The following is a 17,670-nucleotide window of genomic DNA, read 5'->3' as shown; positions in this document are numbered from 1 at the left end:
TCATGATAACTCGCAAAGGGAAAGGAGGCTACGAGGCAAGCTGGTAGATAGAATCCAGCAACAGAATAAATAAGCTAGTTTAGAACGTTTCCGTGTCATCTAGGGGCTCTGGCTCTGCCTAACAGGTTAGTCCTTCGTCATGCACATACCTCAGCAGCATCTGGGAGCTCAAACCCTTCCTCTGTCTTGTATAGTACGCCTTGAATCTGCTTGAGTGTCTCGACCTCCGATGCACCATTCGGATCGTTTATTTCTTCGCCCTCATCCGTGAGCTGAACAAGCTCACCCAAGCGTTCTTGGATGAGGACTTCCACGTCACGCAGCTTGCCGAAATAAAAGTCACGCTCGCGCTCCAGGCTGTCGACACTTAGTTTCATTTCGTCAATCTCTGCGGAGAGTTGCTGGATCGTTTCGTTGGATATCGCTGCAGCAGAGGGGCCACGCACACCACGAGGGGCCACAGACATGCGGCGCGGTCCAGCGCTAGAGACGGGTGCTGATCGCACAGGCTGCGAAGCCGTAGAGGGTCTTGGACGGACGGCTGATGGTCGCGGACCAGCTGTAGAAGGCCTGGGAGCAGCTGAGCTCGGCCGTGGACGAGCACCACCATTGCCAGATGCAGGCCTGCGCATAGGTGTATCAGCAGGATTACCTGGTTGTCCAGCCCGACGAGCTTCTGGATCATAGAGGCCTTCACCTGTGTAATTCAAGTCCCAGAATCTTTTGATCCACTGCAGAAACTCCAAGTTGTCCTGCATCTTGCAACGCACTAGGCGATCAACAGGAATGGGCTTGCTTATTCGATTTTTGTTGAAAACATTCTGTAGTACTTTGTAATTGGTGAGAGATTCGTATTCATGGCGTGCACCAAAGTTGATGCGGGACATGGGTACATTGCCTACACGTTAGTACGATGATAACCTACCATAAATTGAGTCGATGATCTGTGCATAAGCTGCACCATTACCGCATTGTTCCACTTTTGTATAATTGAGCGCAAGAAGCTCATTGACCCATGCAATGAGCTCGGTCCGGGAGGCCGACATGATCCTCACCCGTAACGTCAGGCGGACAACCAACACTGACCGTACCTACAACAGCGCGTCATGGTCACGTGATTTACATGCACGTGTAAACGATTAGGGTACGCTATAGAGCCATATGGTGGACGAAGAGGCCGCCGAGCGAGCGGCAGCAGTACCAGGGCCAGCATGGGCAGAATGCGAGGTATCTGTACCACTGTAAGCAAACACGGGTCTGGACGGATGCCACGATAATGTGTTGATGGTCGCTGATACGGGTATGGAGTGTGACAGGCGCCCGCTCGCGAGAGATAGCTCCAAGAGTCAGTGATGATACCACGTACCAGAGAAAGATGAGAGTCCTCGCCACCGACAGCGAGCCATTCGCCGTCGCAAGAAAAGTCAATGCTGCGTGCTGGAAATTTAAAGTCAGAGAAAATATGGTGGCAGTCCCAGATAGAGGCATCCCAAATAGCGACAGTGCTATCTGCAGCTGCGGTAGCCACGACGCGCTTAGTTGGGTCCCATTTGATGCAGAAAATAGCCGCTGGATGTGCCTGGTGATGCATGATACAATGCCAGCTAGGGTGGAGACCGTGCGGTCCTGTCGCAGCCTCGGCGTGCGCGTCAGGGGTATGTGGCGCACCAAGGAAGCCAATCGTGCCACTGCCCATGGGAAGCAATAACATGGTGCCGTCTGGGGACCATGCAAGCTCGTTGATTTCCTCGCGATTGAGTGATCCATCTTTGATCTTATGAAGAAAAGTGCCTTGATCCGCGTTGACGAGACTTACCGTTTCGCTCTTATCGCCCACGGCCAGGTAACGACCCTCTGGGTGGTACGCCAAGTTGATATTGGATCCTGGCGTCGACACGACTTTCGTAGCCGTAGAAACGCGAAGATCCCAGAGGCGCACACTCTTATCGATGCCGCCCGTGGCAAACAAATGAGGGTTGGTGGGATGGCACGCTATCGCTGAGATCTGCCCAAGATGTCCAGCGAATTCTGTCGTGGAGCGCACCTCTGTACTCTTTTCAGGGTGCCAGGCGCGTACCAGCTGGTCACTGCCGCAGCTCATAAGCACGTCGCCGGTAGCATTCCAAGCGAGCGCACGCACACCAGCGCTGTGCCCACCACGCAATTCCTTGGGCGGGCGGGCCGACGTGAACGGCGGATAGTTGATATGTCGGCGCGTAAAAAAGGAAGCATCTGTAGGAGGATCTTCCAATTGACCGACGCCACGGTACGCTTCACGCCCTGCGAGACGAGCTGACATGCAGCACAGTTCCGGTCGGTCGTGCCTCGTTCGCGCTGCTGCCTTCCTCGACCACGGCAGTTCGGCCGATTGCACCAAGGACCATATAAGTACAAAGCTATGGGGGGGAGCCGCGTGCCAAAGCACGCAGCAGCTGGTGTGCATCGGTCGGCATGACCGATGATGACTGTGCGGGATCGTGTGCCGTATCGTTCGGATCTCGAATACCAGCCAGCAGAGTATCGAGTCGCTGCTGGGCAGCAGCTGACGACGCCAGATCGTTTGTATCCGAGTCGGATTTTATGCCTGAGAATGTAGCGAGCCCCGCGGATGTGCGCTCCAACAACGTCTGTGCGGCTCGATTCGAGACTCGGCGAATGTATTGTTCCGACAGATTGTCAAGTTGCTCGATCGTATGTAGCCGCTGATAAATTTTGTCAATAGAGAGCTCGAGGGAGCCTAGGCGTGCGTCCACCTCGGTGCCCTGTAGATCGATGTCGTGAGACGTATCCAGAGACTGCTGGGCAGCCACAGCATGATTGAGCTTGTCGGTAGATGTAAGCACAGTTTGGACTAGGTCCAGCTGGCGCCGAGCATCGGCGTCAGCATCATCCCACGTCCATGCGGAGGCTTGTGGTGCACCTGATCGACTTGCTTCTACTTCGTCGGCCAACGCCTGCTCTTCGTCGACCTCTGCTTCGCCATCTGCTTGAGCACGACCTTTACGTTTTGAGCTTGCTTGGTCGCGAATATTGGCTGTCATGGCCTCAAGTGCATCGACCTCGTCATGAATGCGGTCAATATCCGCCTCATGCTCCTTCCAGGACGCAAGTTCATTTTGCAATTGCTCCAGCATGCCCAATAATTGCTTCTCGGCGTGTCGATTCGACTCATTACGTGGATGGGGGTGAAGTGTTCGAGACGCGGCTTTCTGGACATGTCGCAACCAGCTAATACCGATTAAGCCGTCATTCAAATCCCGCAGCGTCTCTTGCACGACCCTGTGGAGAATAGGCGACACCTCTGCAATATGCTGACGTTCCAAATCGTTCAGTTCACGGGACACGTCGGGGGGGATCGGTGCAAGCAAGGCAAGCTCAGCATCTTGGTCCCATCGCGACTTTCCATGCCGCCGCTTTCCTAACCGTGGAAGGGATGCTTCGGCTAGGGCTTGAGGTATCGACCGGTGCAAAGTCCACGATAAAAGATGTTTCATGCGCACGACAGGAGGCACCTGGTCAGAGCAGTGCTTATAGAGCACGTCATCTGGGATATCGTCGTGGGGGTATGCAGGTGCTCCATCTCGCAGGCTAGAAACACGACGCATGCCTTTCACATTCATACTGTTGCGTCGTGGAGGGCGAGGAAGAGGTGCTCGCGGCTCAGGCCGCACTGCCGCATTCACTGCCATGCCATTATTTGGTGGCGACCCTGTCGCTTGAGCTTGGGGGGTCATGCGAATGAATACCAAATCGTCTGCGACCTCTTCCCGCAGCGTTTTACGCGGTCGGCGCGGTCGCTTGTTCGGGGCATGATTCCCTGCATCCTCTTCGAGAATGTCGGAGAAACGTCTTTCTGGGACTCTCTCAGCAGTATCCGGACCTTTTCGCGGACTCCCACGAGCACCCGACATGGTACCGCACGGCACGTCGTTGGAGTGCACGTTCTACACGCAATTCTGCTTCAGAACGCGAGGCGTGTTTGGGCGAACGCGGATATCACGTGATAAAGGCGGCAGGGCCAGCGGGGGCTTACTTGGGCAAACGAGTTGAACGGCACATCGTCCCTGCAGCAACCTATGGAGTCGGAACCCAAAAAGGCCAATGGTACTGGACAGACATTATCGTATACAATCGCGCTTCCAGCGTTACTTACATAGGGGACCCATAGCATTCCATTTTGTAATGGTCCAGCATATCGACAATGCCGGCGGTAAAGGTCTCGAGTTCCCGTTCCTCGTTCACAGAAAGTGGTCGAATAGGATGGGTAGCAGAGTCTGGATCGTCATCATGATCCGAGAGAGCATGCGATTCATAGAGTTTGCTAGATGGTGCACGAGCATGAGAGCACCGAATACCCTCCAAGACACGCAACAAACATGCATCCATAACAGCTTTGATCCGTTCTACGCCATCCAGCGCGTCATAATCACCCGTCAATGGGAGCCATGCATCACATTCGAGTCCATTTGATGAGGCTTGCACTTCTGAAGCACCAAAAAGCATATACGACAACGGATCGATGTGAGTGCATGTGCGCATAAACGTTGTGGCACCTCCGAGCGTTGTCGACTGACCCGCACTGTGTACTTTTTCGGAGAAGGCATAAATGTCACGATCCACGAAGGGTAACTTTGACTTATCCGGTTGGAACTTGGCGCTGCACACGCTTGATGCATGGATGAAGCATGATTTGTCCTGCGCCGTCCGGTACACATTTTGGCTGATGCGCACAGCAAAGTGGGGGGAAGATACGGCAATCAGTGCTGACAAAAGGCTAGTACTGTGCGCATTGACATTGAATTCAGGGTCGGTCTCCCGGACGCGCTTGCGGTAACGCGGCATGAAGGTCCTCGAGTTTTTGATAACCTGGATAACATTGGCCTTAACGAGGCTAGTGAACAAATTTTCTTTCACTTGCTGAATTTGGAAAAGAGTGGTACGACTCAGCATGTTTTTGTACGTAAACCGATTCGCACGATTAGGATCAATCCTTTGGAGTTTGCTCCATTCTTCATACGCATTTAGGATACATAGAGGGTCCGAACGAAAGGAGGTAGAGCACCAACTGTTCTTGATGACCCTCGCTTCTTGCCTTTGGTATACTGGAGATACAAAGGGATCACGGTTCGTCAGAATGGCGGCCAGTGATAAAGCTGGGTCGAGACAACGAAATAAGGCGCCAAAGAGACACATTTTTCCGATATACACATCCACTGGAAGCTGCAGAAGAACTTGGCCAAGAGCAGTAAGGTTCGAATGGTAATCCAAAGCCCCGATCCGCTCGAGGTTTTCCAACGCAGGCTTTACGCGCTCAGGAGCGGGTGGCTCAATGGTGGAAGCTAGTACATCTTCAACTTCCATGCCAGGTAAGTGAAGGGCCTTGATGTGCATCACAACATTACTCAGGTCCATACGTTTCATTTCAACCGTTTGATGCATCCCAAGACGATCATGATGCGTCTCCGACAACAGACCGTAGTATTCACCTGGGCGGTGACGCCCAGCTCGACCCGCACGTTGGTTCAGGTTGGATCTACCCACCCAGGTCATCACTAAACTCGATAAATGATGCTCAGGATCAAAACGTTTTTCCTTAACCCGACCTGTGTCCACCACATACACGACGTCGGGAATAGTGACCGATGTTTCGGCAATGTTCGTGGACAAAATAATTCGGCGGATCATTGGGTCACGCAAAGGCTCAAACACGGCCTGTTGATCGGATACAGGTACAGATGAATGCAAAAGATGGATCTCAAATTTGGACTGATCATCAAAATCTAGTCCTTTCATCGGCATTTGTTTCGAGGACAAAAGTAGTTGATGCACGGCTTTGATCTCTTCCCATCCAGGCAAGAAAACAAGCACATGTCCATCGGTAGAACGTGAGATGACATCGGCAATGACAAGGGCGACCAATGGATATGGCATGTCAATGTTGTCGACCGCATCATTATCAGATCCTCCCATCGTGCCGCCTTTTTCCACGATTTCGCGGTGCACATATTGTTGCACGCTGTGTTCCCTCCAAATCCATCCTCCTTGCCTTTCGGGGATACGGCGCAGGCGAGATACAATGTCTTCTAAGTAAAACTTTCGCACAGGGAAGCTGCGCCCTGGAATATTGACCACGGGCACAGGGCGTGTGGTAAGTGAAGATTCTTCGAAGTAATCCTTGAATAGCTTTGGGTCAACTGTTGCGCTCATGAGAACAAGCTTGATCTCTGGACATCCGCGCTTTTTGCGCTCTTGCAGAACTCGCCTGATTACAGCCAAGAATAGGTCTGTTTCAATATCGCGTTCATGCACCTCATCCATGAGAATGTGCGAGACATTATCGAGAAAGGAGTTACCAGAGATGTCTTTCAAAGCAGTCTGCAGGCGCATCAGCAAGACACCGGTTGTACAGAAGAGAATAGACCCGTGCGGCTTCGGAAGGTGGCTCTGGAAACGCACCTGATAGCCAACTGTGTCACCCAAAGCTTCGCCACGTTCCTTGGCAATACGTTCAGCAACACTGATGGCAGCAATTCGACGCGGTTGGGTACAAATGATGTTGCAACGCGAGCCCTGCTTGCGAAGAATAAAATCGTCCAAAAGAAGTTGTGGTACCTGTGTGGTCTTACCAGAACCAGTAGAAGCCATACAGATCGTAACAGGATTACGCTCAATTTTCACTAGAATGTCGCCTGCGTGTTGCGAAACAGGAAGTGCCTGGCGAAATAGGCGCATCGGTTCGACTCGTTCATCTAATTGGTAGGCATTCAGATTCTCGAGCATTTGATTTGACTTTTCTTCATGTTGCTCCTCAGACATGGTTCGCTGTGCCTGTATCGAGTTCCTTTTAGGGGCAGCCACGGAAGAACGCAAGGAAAAAGCAGCGGTGATTCGCGGACGGTTGGAGTAAAGCTCGCTGTCGCGCATTGCGTCGTACAGGTGACGTATTTTTTCTTCCAATGCACTCGAGACTCGAAACTTGACCGGAGGAGCCTTTCCTGCTAGCTTACTTTTCGGCACCTGGAGGTACTGGTCCCACACGTCGCGGTATTCGTTGGCGAGAATGGTCGCTGTGTTCAGACAAGCTGTATTTTGAGCGGCCTTCTTACTAGATTCGATGGATTCTCCCACGGGTGTGCCGCTTATGGATATAACAGCCTTCCAGCCATACAGTTGGGCCCTGTATGATTTAGTATTGTAGACGGCATCAACCTTGACATCGGGAGACCCGAAGCGACCTTCGTGGCAAAAGTAATCGATAAATTCACGCGCTTGCTCGAGAGTCACTTCGGTTCCATCGGAGAGAGCAGCGACAGGTACCTTAGCATTCACCTTGGTAATGGAATTTGATGCGCGGGGAGGAGGGTGTAAGATGTAGTCTTTTTCAAGAAGAAGTATCATACCATGAAGGGCCGCGGCTTTTTCAGCCTCTTTCCTGCTGGTACCGTCGCCTGTGGCCACGATGCCCAAGTCGTCATCAATAGCAATAGTAGAGCGGAAAACGGGTTTATTGCCGCCAGGGTATCGACCCTCAAGAGTGACGCTTTCAGGATATGAGCCAAACCGTGAATGCTTGTAGGAAAAGATGACATTCTTAGGATTGTCTAGCCATTGGAGTTTGGCCGTGGATAATAGGTCGGAATAACGAGCTTTGATCTCGTCAAGCGTTTGAATAGGGTAGGGATGAATATGTAGCTCACTTGCCCGGCCGGTGGACAGCCTCCGCTTGCTGAAACAAGAATGCCGTCCCCTGCCATGGCTCGCTCTCTCAAACCCACGCGAGCGACTCCTATTGTATTGTGGACCCTTAGAATCAAAAGCATTGAATGCAGGATCACAAGACATGGCAGGGGAGGCGCTTCTTGCGATTATGTTTCGGAAAGGTGTGTTGCAATGGAAAAGTAACTCTGGAAGTGCGTTATGTCGCCTGAGAAACGATATGTATTGTACCAGGTGTATCGAAAAGAAATGAGGCATACACAGCGTTTGGAACAATACACTAACTCGTTCTCAGGCGACAAGCAGCACTTCACAGGCGAGAATGGAAATGGCAGGATGTACGGGACAAGTACGTCTATTCAGACACCAAAGCAAAAAGTCGAGGGGCGCAAAGATGGCAAGTCTTGTGGTGGTCGCGATGATTGGCCAATGGGTTCTTGCACGGTCAAATAACTCAAGTCCTTTTAGGGGCTTGAGAATTTCACGTGCGAATGACCTGAGTGTCAGCACATAGGAGTGCAGACGTCCAAGATGTTTAGTAGCACGCCCCTGCTCAGCCATGAAGGCGACATGATCTTTTCTAGACAAAGTTTGTAATGTAGAAGAGTTTGTGTATCGTCCCAGTTCAGGAAAAAGACCTTGCTATGTGCGTGCCACGATGTAGACAGGATGCGAGTGTGCCATCCGTGAGTAAAACGAACGCGCGTCGTGGCTTGCGCTTGGGCCTCTTGTCCGTCGAACAAACCATGCCCAGAACGCATGTGCCCAATTACCTAGCTCGTACCACATCAGTGCCTTTTTTTGGATGATAGGAGGGTGTCTATGGTCATGTTGGCGCCGCAGCCTTCGTGCCCACGCTGTCCCCACCCAGTGTCAACGGCGTGCGGCAAAAACCGAACAGCCATGCTTTGAGGGAGACTATGTGACAGTGCCATCCAGTGCTTGTCAGTCGCGAGAAGAAGGGAGGAGAAGTCCGCAGCGTACATATGGGACCGGCAAACGCTCTTTCCAAGTTACATATGAAGCTCGTTGCGTGTAGGAGCAAAGCGCAGGAAGCGTCCAGGGCATCTTTGCCATCATCCTGCATGACTTGGCGTTTGATCTTGAGGGAATACGCAGGCAGCTGTTTGCCTCGAGGCAACAGTGCCTGAGCAGAGTGTCATACAACATGGCTCACACGTCCTTGGCAGAAGAGCTGATGCATTCGTCGTGTACACTAATATCCGCTGGAGCTTCGATATGATGACTGAATCCTCCCTCGCAACACACGTTGTGTCATGACTGTCCCAGCGTTGTGCCGTACACACGAGTGCTAGGGAGACGCGCCCTTACATTCCTTTCCTCCATACTTGAGCTTTGGCACCGCATTCGATGATCCGCTGACCTTTATGACACAAATAGTACAGATGGGCACGCCAAAAGAGTCGCTACGAGAGGCAGGACCTGAGCGGATGCACGTGTCTTTGCCGACGAGAAGAGGAGGGCCACGAGCACGGCCGGCGTAGCTCGAGAATCTCATCTTAGCCTATGCCCGAAGTAAGGACATGTGTGACGATACGATACAGCAGGGCATCCGCTCGTCTCAAGAAGCCGCGTGGAAGCCACGCAAGTACCGAAGCCGGCCGTGCGGTGCGTCTCTGGATTTGGCCTCCACCCACGACCTCGTGGAAGGTGTGGTGGGTGCATGGCACGTCTGACGTCATCGCACGACCCACGGGGCGGGCGTGGGCGCTGGCATGGAGTATCGCGACGACGTGCCGTGCGTGCGTCGCAGCCTCAAAGCAAGCGCCATGAGAATATTCTTTCGAATGAGACGCTGGAAACACAAGTTCAAAACGACATGTCGCCCTTTCCAGCCGTGTTTCGTGAGCATGTGTCGTGGCGCCGAGGGCCGTGTACGCAGGCCTCTGGGATGGCCACACTGCGAAGCATCTGTATGTGGGTGGCTGTACAGCATTTTTCCTCGCATATTTTGCCGACACCGCAGGCCCTCGAGGCTTTGTCAGGTGTGCGGTACACGGAGGCGCTTTGGTGGAGCGACGTGAACAAGGACCTTCTCAAGCATATGCCGGCCACGATGATGGAGGAGCTGTTTGATCTCTTGTGCTTGCATGCGCCATGGTCTCTGACCAAGGAAATATTGACGATGTACTTCTTACCGGCCGTGGGGACGTCGTCTCAACCACCACGCACGCGTTCGCGCCTTTTTCTTCCGGGATCACTGCCTTTATTTTCGCAAGATGCCAAGTGTGCGTCGTTGATATTAGCTACGTTGGCCGGGAACTTTGCGCTAGCGAGCGATGCGCATGTGGTGACGAGATGCATCACGGCACTCGATTTGCACGGTCTCACACGACTGCCGGGCGCCGCGGTGACACGACTACTGAGAGCACCGTCGCAAGCGAGTCATGCGTGGCGTTTGCGACGCGTATCTCTACCAGGCTGTTTGTCAGTGAATGACGCAGCTGTGGCGACGATAGTGCAGGTGACGGGCGACACGTTGGAGCACTTGGACGTGACACTTACCTCTGTGACAGCTAGCAGTATTGCCGCGATGGGAGCGGCGTGTCCGCGGCTGCAAGTCCTGAAGCTTGCGTGGTGCGAGCACCTGTCCGATGCGAGTGTATCGCAGGCGGTGAGTGACGCCATATCCCAAGGCGCGATGTCGCGCCCGCCCATGATCCCCTTTCGAGCTCTGCACACGCTGGACATGTCGCATACGCTGGTGGGCGATATTGGTGTGAGTGGCCTACTGCGCCTGTGTGGTACACAGCTCGTATCGCTGGATGTGAGCTATACGAGTGTCGCCGAGAGCGGCACGCTCGATGTGCTGGCGATGGGACTGGGCTCTGGCACGGAGCGCGTGTCGCGACTGGAGCATCTCGGCATAGCAGGACTCTGTGTGCATGCTGTGTCGCTGCTGGACTTTGTCCACAAGTGGCTCGCGTACCCCGGCGAGGTGCGACAGGAGGCGCCAAGCTTGCGCTCCCTGTGCCTGGACAACATGGTGGAGTATGTGCGTCGACAGCCCTCGTCGCTCCAGGGAAGGCAAGGTCTCTCGGGCGATACGATGCTGATGGTGGCAGCCATGATGCACCATACGTGTCATCAGCACCATGTGGTGATGGACTGTCTGAGCATGAATGGCGACAAGCGCCGTGCTTACGTCCCGAGTCACTGGGCTCTCCCACCTGACAGGATGACGCGGGCATGGGAGGCGTCGGGCGTGTCGATGGTGCGTATGCTGGCCACCTGCACGCGGCGTCTCTCGCTTCAAGGTCTAGACCTGTCACTGGCGGATGCGGTAGGACACGCCCCTTCATCCAGCGTGCTGACGGAGCTGTGCCTGCAGCACACCTCGCTGAGTGACGCGTCGCTGCAGTGCCTCATCCCGAGCACGGGCGCTCTCACGTCCGTCTTCCTGGACAACACGCAAGTGACGCCTACCTCGGTGGATGCTCTTGTGGCCGCGAATCCACAACTATCGATCCTAGGCCTCTCACAGTGCCGCGGCATCCCTGTGCGGGACCGCCGTGCCTACTGGGACCGGCGCTGACCGTAGGACTATACCCTGTGGAGGCCGCTTTTTTCACCTCCCTGCATGCCGTCATCGATCACGTACGAGTACTTGTCGTGCGCGGTGCAACGCACGGCGCATGTGGCCGACTGGGTCCAGTGGGGCGAGGGGCGTGATGCGCTCGTGCTGGGCGTGCACAAAGCGGTGGCTGTGTGGCTCGATCCGTCCGAGCCGGCAGCCCGGGCGCCGGCCGTGCACATGTGGCCCTTGCCGTGTCAAGAGACCGTGCATGTGCTCAAGGCATGGCCAGATCATGTCACGCGTATCGTAGTAGGCACGTACGAGGGTGGCCTTGAGCTGTGGCGTGTGCACGGAGACGAGCTATGTTGTGATGCATCGGTGCCAGGCGCGCATGCGGCGGCGATCACCGCTGTGGGTGTCCCGCGCGACGCCTACACGCGCGAGTACGGTCCGCGTGAGTTTGTGACGGGCGGCTCTGACTCGAAGCTCCGCGTGTGGTCGTGTGATCCGCTGCGTGTGGTCCAGACGATCGATTTGGAAGGTGCGTTTCCGCTGGATGTCGCTCTGGTCAAGCTGCCCCAGACAGATGCGATGGTGATGGCCGTGGCAGCGACGGATCGCCGTATTTCGCTGTACGTACGCAGTGGCGGTGCTGGCACGTACGTGCGTCAGCTCAGGCTCGCTGGCCATGAAGACTGGGTGCGCGCGCTCGACTTTACCGTCGCCCTGCCGGATGTGTGGCTCGCTTCGGCCTCGCAGGATCAGCATGTGCGGCTATGGAGGTGGCGGCCTGAGACGCGGCAGCCGCAGGCGCCTACGGACGCGTTTGAGGCCATGGCGCGCGAGCTCCTACCCGACGAGGGCATCCGCACCAAGATCGACTGGCTCTCGCTGCCTGGCAGTGCGACGCGATGGGGCGTGTCTCTGGATGCGCTCCTGCTGGGCCATGATGCATGGGTCACCGGTGTGCGGTGGTGTCCATCGGTGCACACGGAGCCGTTGGCCGCGCTGCTGACGAGCTCGGTCGATCATAGCGTCATCGTGTGGACGCCCGATGCGGCGACGTCGTCATGGCCCACGCTGCAAGACGCAGGCGCGGCCGTGGGATCGCTATGGCTCCCGGCGCACCGCCTGGGTGATGTGGGCAGCTCGAGCGGTGGCTTCCTAGGGGCGCACTGGCGTCCGCATCGCGATCTGTGCGTCGTGGCGCACGATCGGCAGGGTGCGATGCACATGTGGCGCCGCACAGCCACCCACAAGTGGGAGCCACAGGCCACGATCTCGGGTCATGCGGGGCCTGCGCGAGACGCTGCGTGGGAGCGGTACGGTGACTGCTTCTTGACAGTCGGCCAGGACCGCACGACGCGCTTGCACGGAACGGTGCACACGGCCCGTGCCGGGCGTACATGGCACGAGCTGGCGCGGCCACAGACGCACGGCTACGAGATGCAGTCTGTGGCCTGGCTCGGGCGCACGTCGTTCGTGAGTGCGGCGGACGAAAAGATCTTGCGTGTATTTGCGGCGCCCAAGGCGTTTGTGCACAGTGCCACAGCCTGGCACATGTGGCAGACGCCCACGCCGCAGCCGCGGCATGTGCTTGTGCTGTCGCAGGCGGCAGCTTCGGCGGGCGACATGATCGAGTCGGTGATGTGCGAGACGCACTACACGAATCTCGCCGTCGTCGCTTGGCTCGGTGACATGTCGATGCGTGGTGCCGAGCATGTGCTCCAGCGTGTCTACGCGTGTGCGTGGGATGCAGCGGTCCAGGCCGACTGTCTAGGCGCCGATGTGACCGTGTACCTCTTGCCCGACACGCCCGACACGGAGCGAGGCGTGAGTCACCTGCGTGCGTGGGCCGCGCACCATGCCCCGCTCGCGTCGCTGTACGCGGACGATGGTGTGCCGCGCACCGCGCTGGACGCCATACCGCTGGAGCCGAAGGTGATGCCGCTGCGCGCTGCTGCTGCCGAGGCGGTGGAGCCTGCGTCTGTGCAAGGTGACTCGGTCGTGCTGGGCGGCACCTTTGACCACCTGCACATTGGGCACAAGCTGCTGCTTACGATGGGCGTGTTGAGTGCACGCAGCGCCATGTGGGTCGGCGTCACGAGCACCGCGCTCCTCGCGAAGAAGGAGCACCGCGAGTACATCGAGCCGATCGACGTGCGCATGGCGCGTGTCCGCCAATTTCTCCGTGATGTAAGCCAGGCGCTCGGCAAGTCGCTGGCGCTGCATGTCGTGCCTATTTCGGACCCGTGCGGCCCAGCAGGCACGCTGCCTGATCTTGACGTGCTGCTTGTGACGGAGGAGACGGTGCGCGGCATAGAACCTATCGCCGCTGAGCGAGCCAAGCATGGCGTGCGTCCATTGCACGTCTACACCGTGAGCCTAGTTCACTCGGCCGCGGCGGCGAAGACGGGCAGCACGGATATCCGAGCATGGCTCGCGCGACGGCAGCAGACGCCGGGCACCGACTGGTCGCCCACCGTGCACGAGCCGGCGACGGACGGCTTGGCCTCGGCGCATGTGCCGCCGCTGGGCCTGTCGAACCGCGCGGTCGAAGGTGCGTCGGAGGTAGCTGCCTTCACGAAGCCCCCGAATCCCGAGCAGCTGCAGTCGTTGACGCTGTGGCCCGAAATGGAGAAACTGTATGGCCACGGCTACGAGTTGCTGAGCGTGGCGATGGATACCAATACACACATGATTGCGAGCACATGCAAGGCATCGACACCGGCCCATGCTGTCGTGCGTCTCTTTGATGCGCAGCACAGGTTTGAGCCGGCGAAGGACGCGCTCGAAGGGCACACACTGTCGATCACGCGCGTCGCATTCTCGCCCTGTGGCACCTACCTGCTCACCGTGAGCCGGGATCGCTCCTGGCGCATGTTCCGACGCACGCCCAGCGGCTATGTCGCCTGGATCGGCGAACGTGCACATGCGCGTATTGTGTGGGACGGGGCATGGGCGCCCCACTCTCGCATGTTCGCCACGGCGTCGCGCGATAAGAGCGTCAAGATCTGGACGCTCGTGGACGATGCACAGCGCCCATACCGACTCGTAACGACGCTGAACGCGTCTGACGCCGTCGTATCTGTGACCTGGGCATCCGACGGCGCACTGGCCATGGGATTAGAAAACGGCGATGTGTGGCTCTACACTTGTGCGCGAGATGGCACATGGCAGCTACATACGACGCTGGCGCGACACCACACGGGCCCTGTGCATCGTGTGGCGTGCCGCCCACAGGGACGGTGGATGGATGCGTACGACCGCGTGCCGTACCAGCTTCTCTCTGTCGGTGACGACGGATGTACGCGCCTCGTATCATGGTACATAGATCCTTAGCGGCCATATCTGGACGGTTAGCAAGCTGTACCCACTTTTGCAGCACCCATTCGCGATTGTCCAACGGGCAAACGGGACGTGTCTTGAGCCAGCGCGATATACAGTGAAAGTGGAAAGCGTGCTGAGCGTCAGTGCATGCATACGCACGTTACAGGCACCCCATGCCACGGTACACTCATCGATCGTCGAAGACCCCTGATTCGCTTGGCACTCAATGCACAGATCCATGATCTGATTCCGGCAAATGGCACACTGGAAGGTGAGCGCCCGCCACGTACGTTATCGACCTGTATATCCCAGCTCCATAGACACACGCAATTCCACTGACGTCAGCCTAAGCCACATACCTTCTTTACTTGAAAGCGAGGCTCCACGCGAGCATCCTGATCCTCGTGCACAGATGGCCCCAAAGGCGTGGCCATCGTTGCTCGACAAAAACTCCGCCACGCCCCGGGGCTGAGAGGGCGGCGTTGTGTGGAGGGACCTGAGACGGCGCCAAGCGCTGCCTTCCTGCCAGGATGAGCGACGACCGGCCAGCGGCTGAGTACCATGCGCTGCGGGACCGATCACGTCAAGAGTACCTCACAAAACGATCAAGACAGCAAGTTGAGCTCTTGCGTCAGGAAATCAAGGATGAAGAGACGCTTTTTCGTGGCGTGCGGATGTCCAAGCGTGAGCAGCGCGAACTGGAGCACAAGCGCGAGCTGCTGCGTATTGCCGAAGAGTTTGAAGGCTTGGATGATGGCACCGATACATATGCCCTACCCGAAGATTATCTGACCGAGCAAGGACGTCTTGACCGCAAACGCAAAGAATCTGCTTTACACGACCGACGATATGATCAAGGCTCGCGCTCACAGCGAAAAAGGCCCGCGTCGGAGGGTGATGTATTCGAGCATGAGCAAATAGCTCGATCCAAACTGCTCGACCAGCCCAAAGAATCCGCAGAAGCGGATGCATACGACTTTGTCTTTGATGAGACGCAAGCCATCCAGTTTTTGCTGGAAAAGCAAGCCGAGAGTCCATTCAACACCTTGTCGGACAAGGAGCTGGCGATGCAGCAGCAGCTCCAAGAGGCCCAGGAGCGAGCTGACTCTATCGATGCTACGCGTCGCTCCCTGCCTGTCTACGGGCTGCGCCAAGAGTTACTAGACGCGATCAACGACAACCAAATACTTATTGTGGTCGGTGAGACAGGGTCTGGCAAGACAACACAGCTACCCCAGTTTCTTCATGAGGCAGGATACACAAAAGGGGGACAGATGGTAGCATGCACGCAGCCTCGTCGCGTAGCAGCCATGAGTGTGGCTGCTCGCGTCGCGGATGAAATGGGCGTGCGCCTCGGGCAAGAATGCGGCTACAGTATCCGCTTTGAAGACTGCACATCCGACAAGACCGTCGTCAAGTACATGACCGATGGTATGCTTCTTCGAGAATTCCTGACCAACCCGGATCTGGGATCGTACTCGGCCATCATGATTGACGAGGCTCATGAACGCACGCTCAGCACCGACATTTTGTTTGGCTTGCTCAAGGATATTGCCCGCTTTCGCTCCGATCTCAAGCTCATTATTTCTAGTGCGACGTTGGACGCGGACAAGTTTAGCGAGTTTTTCGACGACGCCCCGATCTTTTTCGTGCCTGGCCGCCGATTCCCCGTCGACATTCTGTACACATCGCAACCTGAAGCCAACTACTTGCACGCCGTCATCACGACCGTGTTCCAAATCCACACGACTCAGCCCAAAGGTGACATTCTCGTGTTTCTCACAGGTCAGGACGAGATTGATGCTGCTACGGAGAATATCGAACAGACATCGCGTGCTTTGGGCGACAAGGTGGCAGAGTTGATCGTGTGTCCCATTTATGCCAATCTTCCCAATGATATGCAAGCCAAGATTTTTGAGCCAACGCCTCCAGGAGCCCGCAAAGTGGTACTCGCTACCAACATTGCCGAGACGAGTATTACGATCGACGGTATTTCCTTCGTGATCGATCCCGGGTTTGTAAAACAAAATTCGTACAACCCGCGCACGGGTATGGCGGCATTAACTGTGGTTCCATGCTCGCGAGCGTCGTCAAATCAGCGTGCGGGTCGTGCGGGTCGTGTGGGCCCGGGTAAATGTTTCCGCTTGTATACCAAATGGGCTTTCCAAAATGAAATGGACGAAAATACTTTGCCTGAGATTCAGCGTACCAACCTGGCGAATGTGGTCTTGTTACTCAAATCCGTCGGCATTCACGATTTGCTCAACTTTGACTTCTTAGATCCGCCACCGACGGATACGCTGATTCGGTCCCTGGAGCTTTTGTATGCTTTGGGTGCCCTCAACGACCGCGGAGAGCTTACCAAGTTGGGTCGTCGTATGGCTGAATTTCCTGTGGATCCCATGATGAGCAAAGCCATTTTGGCAAGTGAAGAATACCATTGCACAGAAGAAGTGCTCTCCATCGTGGCCATGCTGTCAGAAAGCGCGAGTCTGTTCTTTCGGCCTAAAGATAAAAAGTTACACGCGGACCGTGCGAAGCAGCTGTTTATTCGCCCCCAAGGTGATCACTTCACGCTACTGAATATATGGGAGCAGTGGGTGGAAAGTGGCTACAGTCAGATCTTTTGCCTTGATCACTTTCTGCAGCCCAAGACCATGGGGCGTGTCCGCGATGTGCGTGATCAGCTGGTGCAATTATGTGCGCGTGTAGAGCTTGTGCCTGAATCCCTGACGAACCCTGCGGATGTCACGCCCATCCAAAAAGCCATAACGGCCGGCTACTTTATGAACACAGCTCGTATTCAAAAGGGCGGTGAGACTTACCGCAGCATCAAACAAAACACAACTGTGTACGTTCATCCTTCCTCTTGCTTGTACAAGCATGTGCCACCACCGCGCTTTTTGTGCTATTATGAGTTGATCGAGACATCCAAAAATTTTTTGCGACAGGTGATGGAAATTCAGCCGGCATGGCTCATGGAGGTGGCGCGTCACTTCTTTTCGCGCGACGATTTGCATGACGATTCGAAGCAAAAGCACATGCTTCGCGGAACAGGAGCAGCGCCTCTGGGCGCCAAGTCTTGA

General features: G+C 55.9%; 8 protein-coding genes across 8 annotated transcripts; 3 read left to right on the top strand and 5 right to left on the bottom strand.

The window, feature by feature from the left end:
* Positions 1–79: 79 nt before the first annotated feature.
* MRET_0034 (microtubule-associated protein, RP/EB family) lies at positions 80–1,046 on the bottom strand (the record flags this gene model as incomplete). Its single annotated transcript, XM_027626661.1, has 3 exons — positions 80–118; positions 150–898; positions 926–1,046. The coding sequence occupies 3 exons, from the start codon at positions 1,044–1,046 to the stop codon at positions 80–82; spliced, it is 909 nt and encodes a 302-aa protein (XP_027483061.1).
* A 93-nt stretch (positions 1,047–1,139) lies between these two features.
* MRET_0033 (THO complex subunit 3) lies at positions 1,140–2,299 on the bottom strand (the record flags this gene model as incomplete). The annotated part of the gene is made up of 2 exons (XM_027626660.1): positions 1,140–1,337; positions 1,367–2,299. The coding sequence occupies 2 exons, from the start codon at positions 2,297–2,299 to the stop codon at positions 1,140–1,142; spliced, it is 1,131 nt and encodes a 376-aa protein (XP_027483060.1).
* A 97-nt stretch (positions 2,300–2,396) lies between these two features.
* Positions 2,397–3,911, bottom strand: MRET_0032 (kinetochore protein Mis13/DSN1; the record flags this gene model as incomplete). Its single annotated transcript, XM_027626659.1, has 1 exon — positions 2,397–3,911. The coding sequence occupies one exon, from the start codon at positions 3,909–3,911 to the stop codon at positions 2,397–2,399; it is 1,515 nt and encodes a 504-aa protein (XP_027483059.1).
* A 238-nt stretch (positions 3,912–4,149) lies between these two features.
* MRET_0031 (helicase associated domain (HA2) containing protein) lies at positions 4,150–7,974 on the bottom strand (the record flags this gene model as incomplete). The annotated part of the gene is made up of 1 exon (XM_027626658.1): positions 4,150–7,974. One exon carries the CDS (start codon positions 7,972–7,974, stop codon positions 4,150–4,152), a length of 3,825 nt encoding a protein of 1,274 aa, XP_027483058.1.
* Positions 7,975–9,400: 1,426 nt separating this feature from the next.
* MRET_0030 (leucine-rich repeat protein) lies at positions 9,401–11,272 on the top strand (the record flags this gene model as incomplete). The annotated part of the gene is made up of 1 exon (XM_027626657.1): positions 9,401–11,272. The coding sequence occupies one exon, from the start codon at positions 9,401–9,403 to the stop codon at positions 11,270–11,272; it is 1,872 nt and encodes a 623-aa protein (XP_027483057.1).
* A 45-nt stretch (positions 11,273–11,317) lies between these two features.
* On the top strand, positions 11,318–14,596 carry MRET_0029 (elongator complex protein 2; the record flags this gene model as incomplete). The annotated part of the gene is made up of 1 exon (XM_027626656.1): positions 11,318–14,596. One exon carries the CDS (start codon positions 11,318–11,320, stop codon positions 14,594–14,596), a length of 3,279 nt encoding a protein of 1,092 aa, XP_027482489.1.
* On the bottom strand, positions 14,593–15,018 carry MRET_0028 (RING-H2 domain core subunit of multiple ubiquitin ligase complexes; the record flags this gene model as incomplete). Its single annotated transcript, XM_027626655.1, has 5 exons — positions 14,593–14,605; positions 14,632–14,717; positions 14,744–14,848; positions 14,875–14,919; positions 14,944–15,018. 5 exons carry the CDS (start codon positions 15,016–15,018, stop codon positions 14,593–14,595), a joined length of 324 nt encoding a protein of 107 aa, XP_027482668.1.
* Positions 15,019–15,114: 96 nt separating this feature from the next.
* On the top strand, positions 15,115–17,670 carry MRET_0027 (pre-mRNA-splicing factor ATP-dependent RNA helicase DHX16; the record flags this gene model as incomplete). Its single annotated transcript, XM_027626654.1, has 1 exon — positions 15,115–17,670. One exon carries the CDS (start codon positions 15,115–15,117, stop codon positions 17,668–17,670), a length of 2,556 nt encoding a protein of 851 aa, XP_027482633.1.

This window comes from Malassezia restricta, chromosome I (assembly GCF_003290485.1).
Source record: "Malassezia restricta chromosome I, complete sequence".
In the NCBI taxonomy this organism is placed as follows: Eukaryota; Fungi; Basidiomycota; class Malasseziomycetes; order Malasseziales; family Malasseziaceae; genus Malassezia; species Malassezia restricta.
The sequence above is the reverse complement of the archived record's forward strand: the minus strand, read 5'-3'. Positions and strand labels throughout refer to the sequence as shown.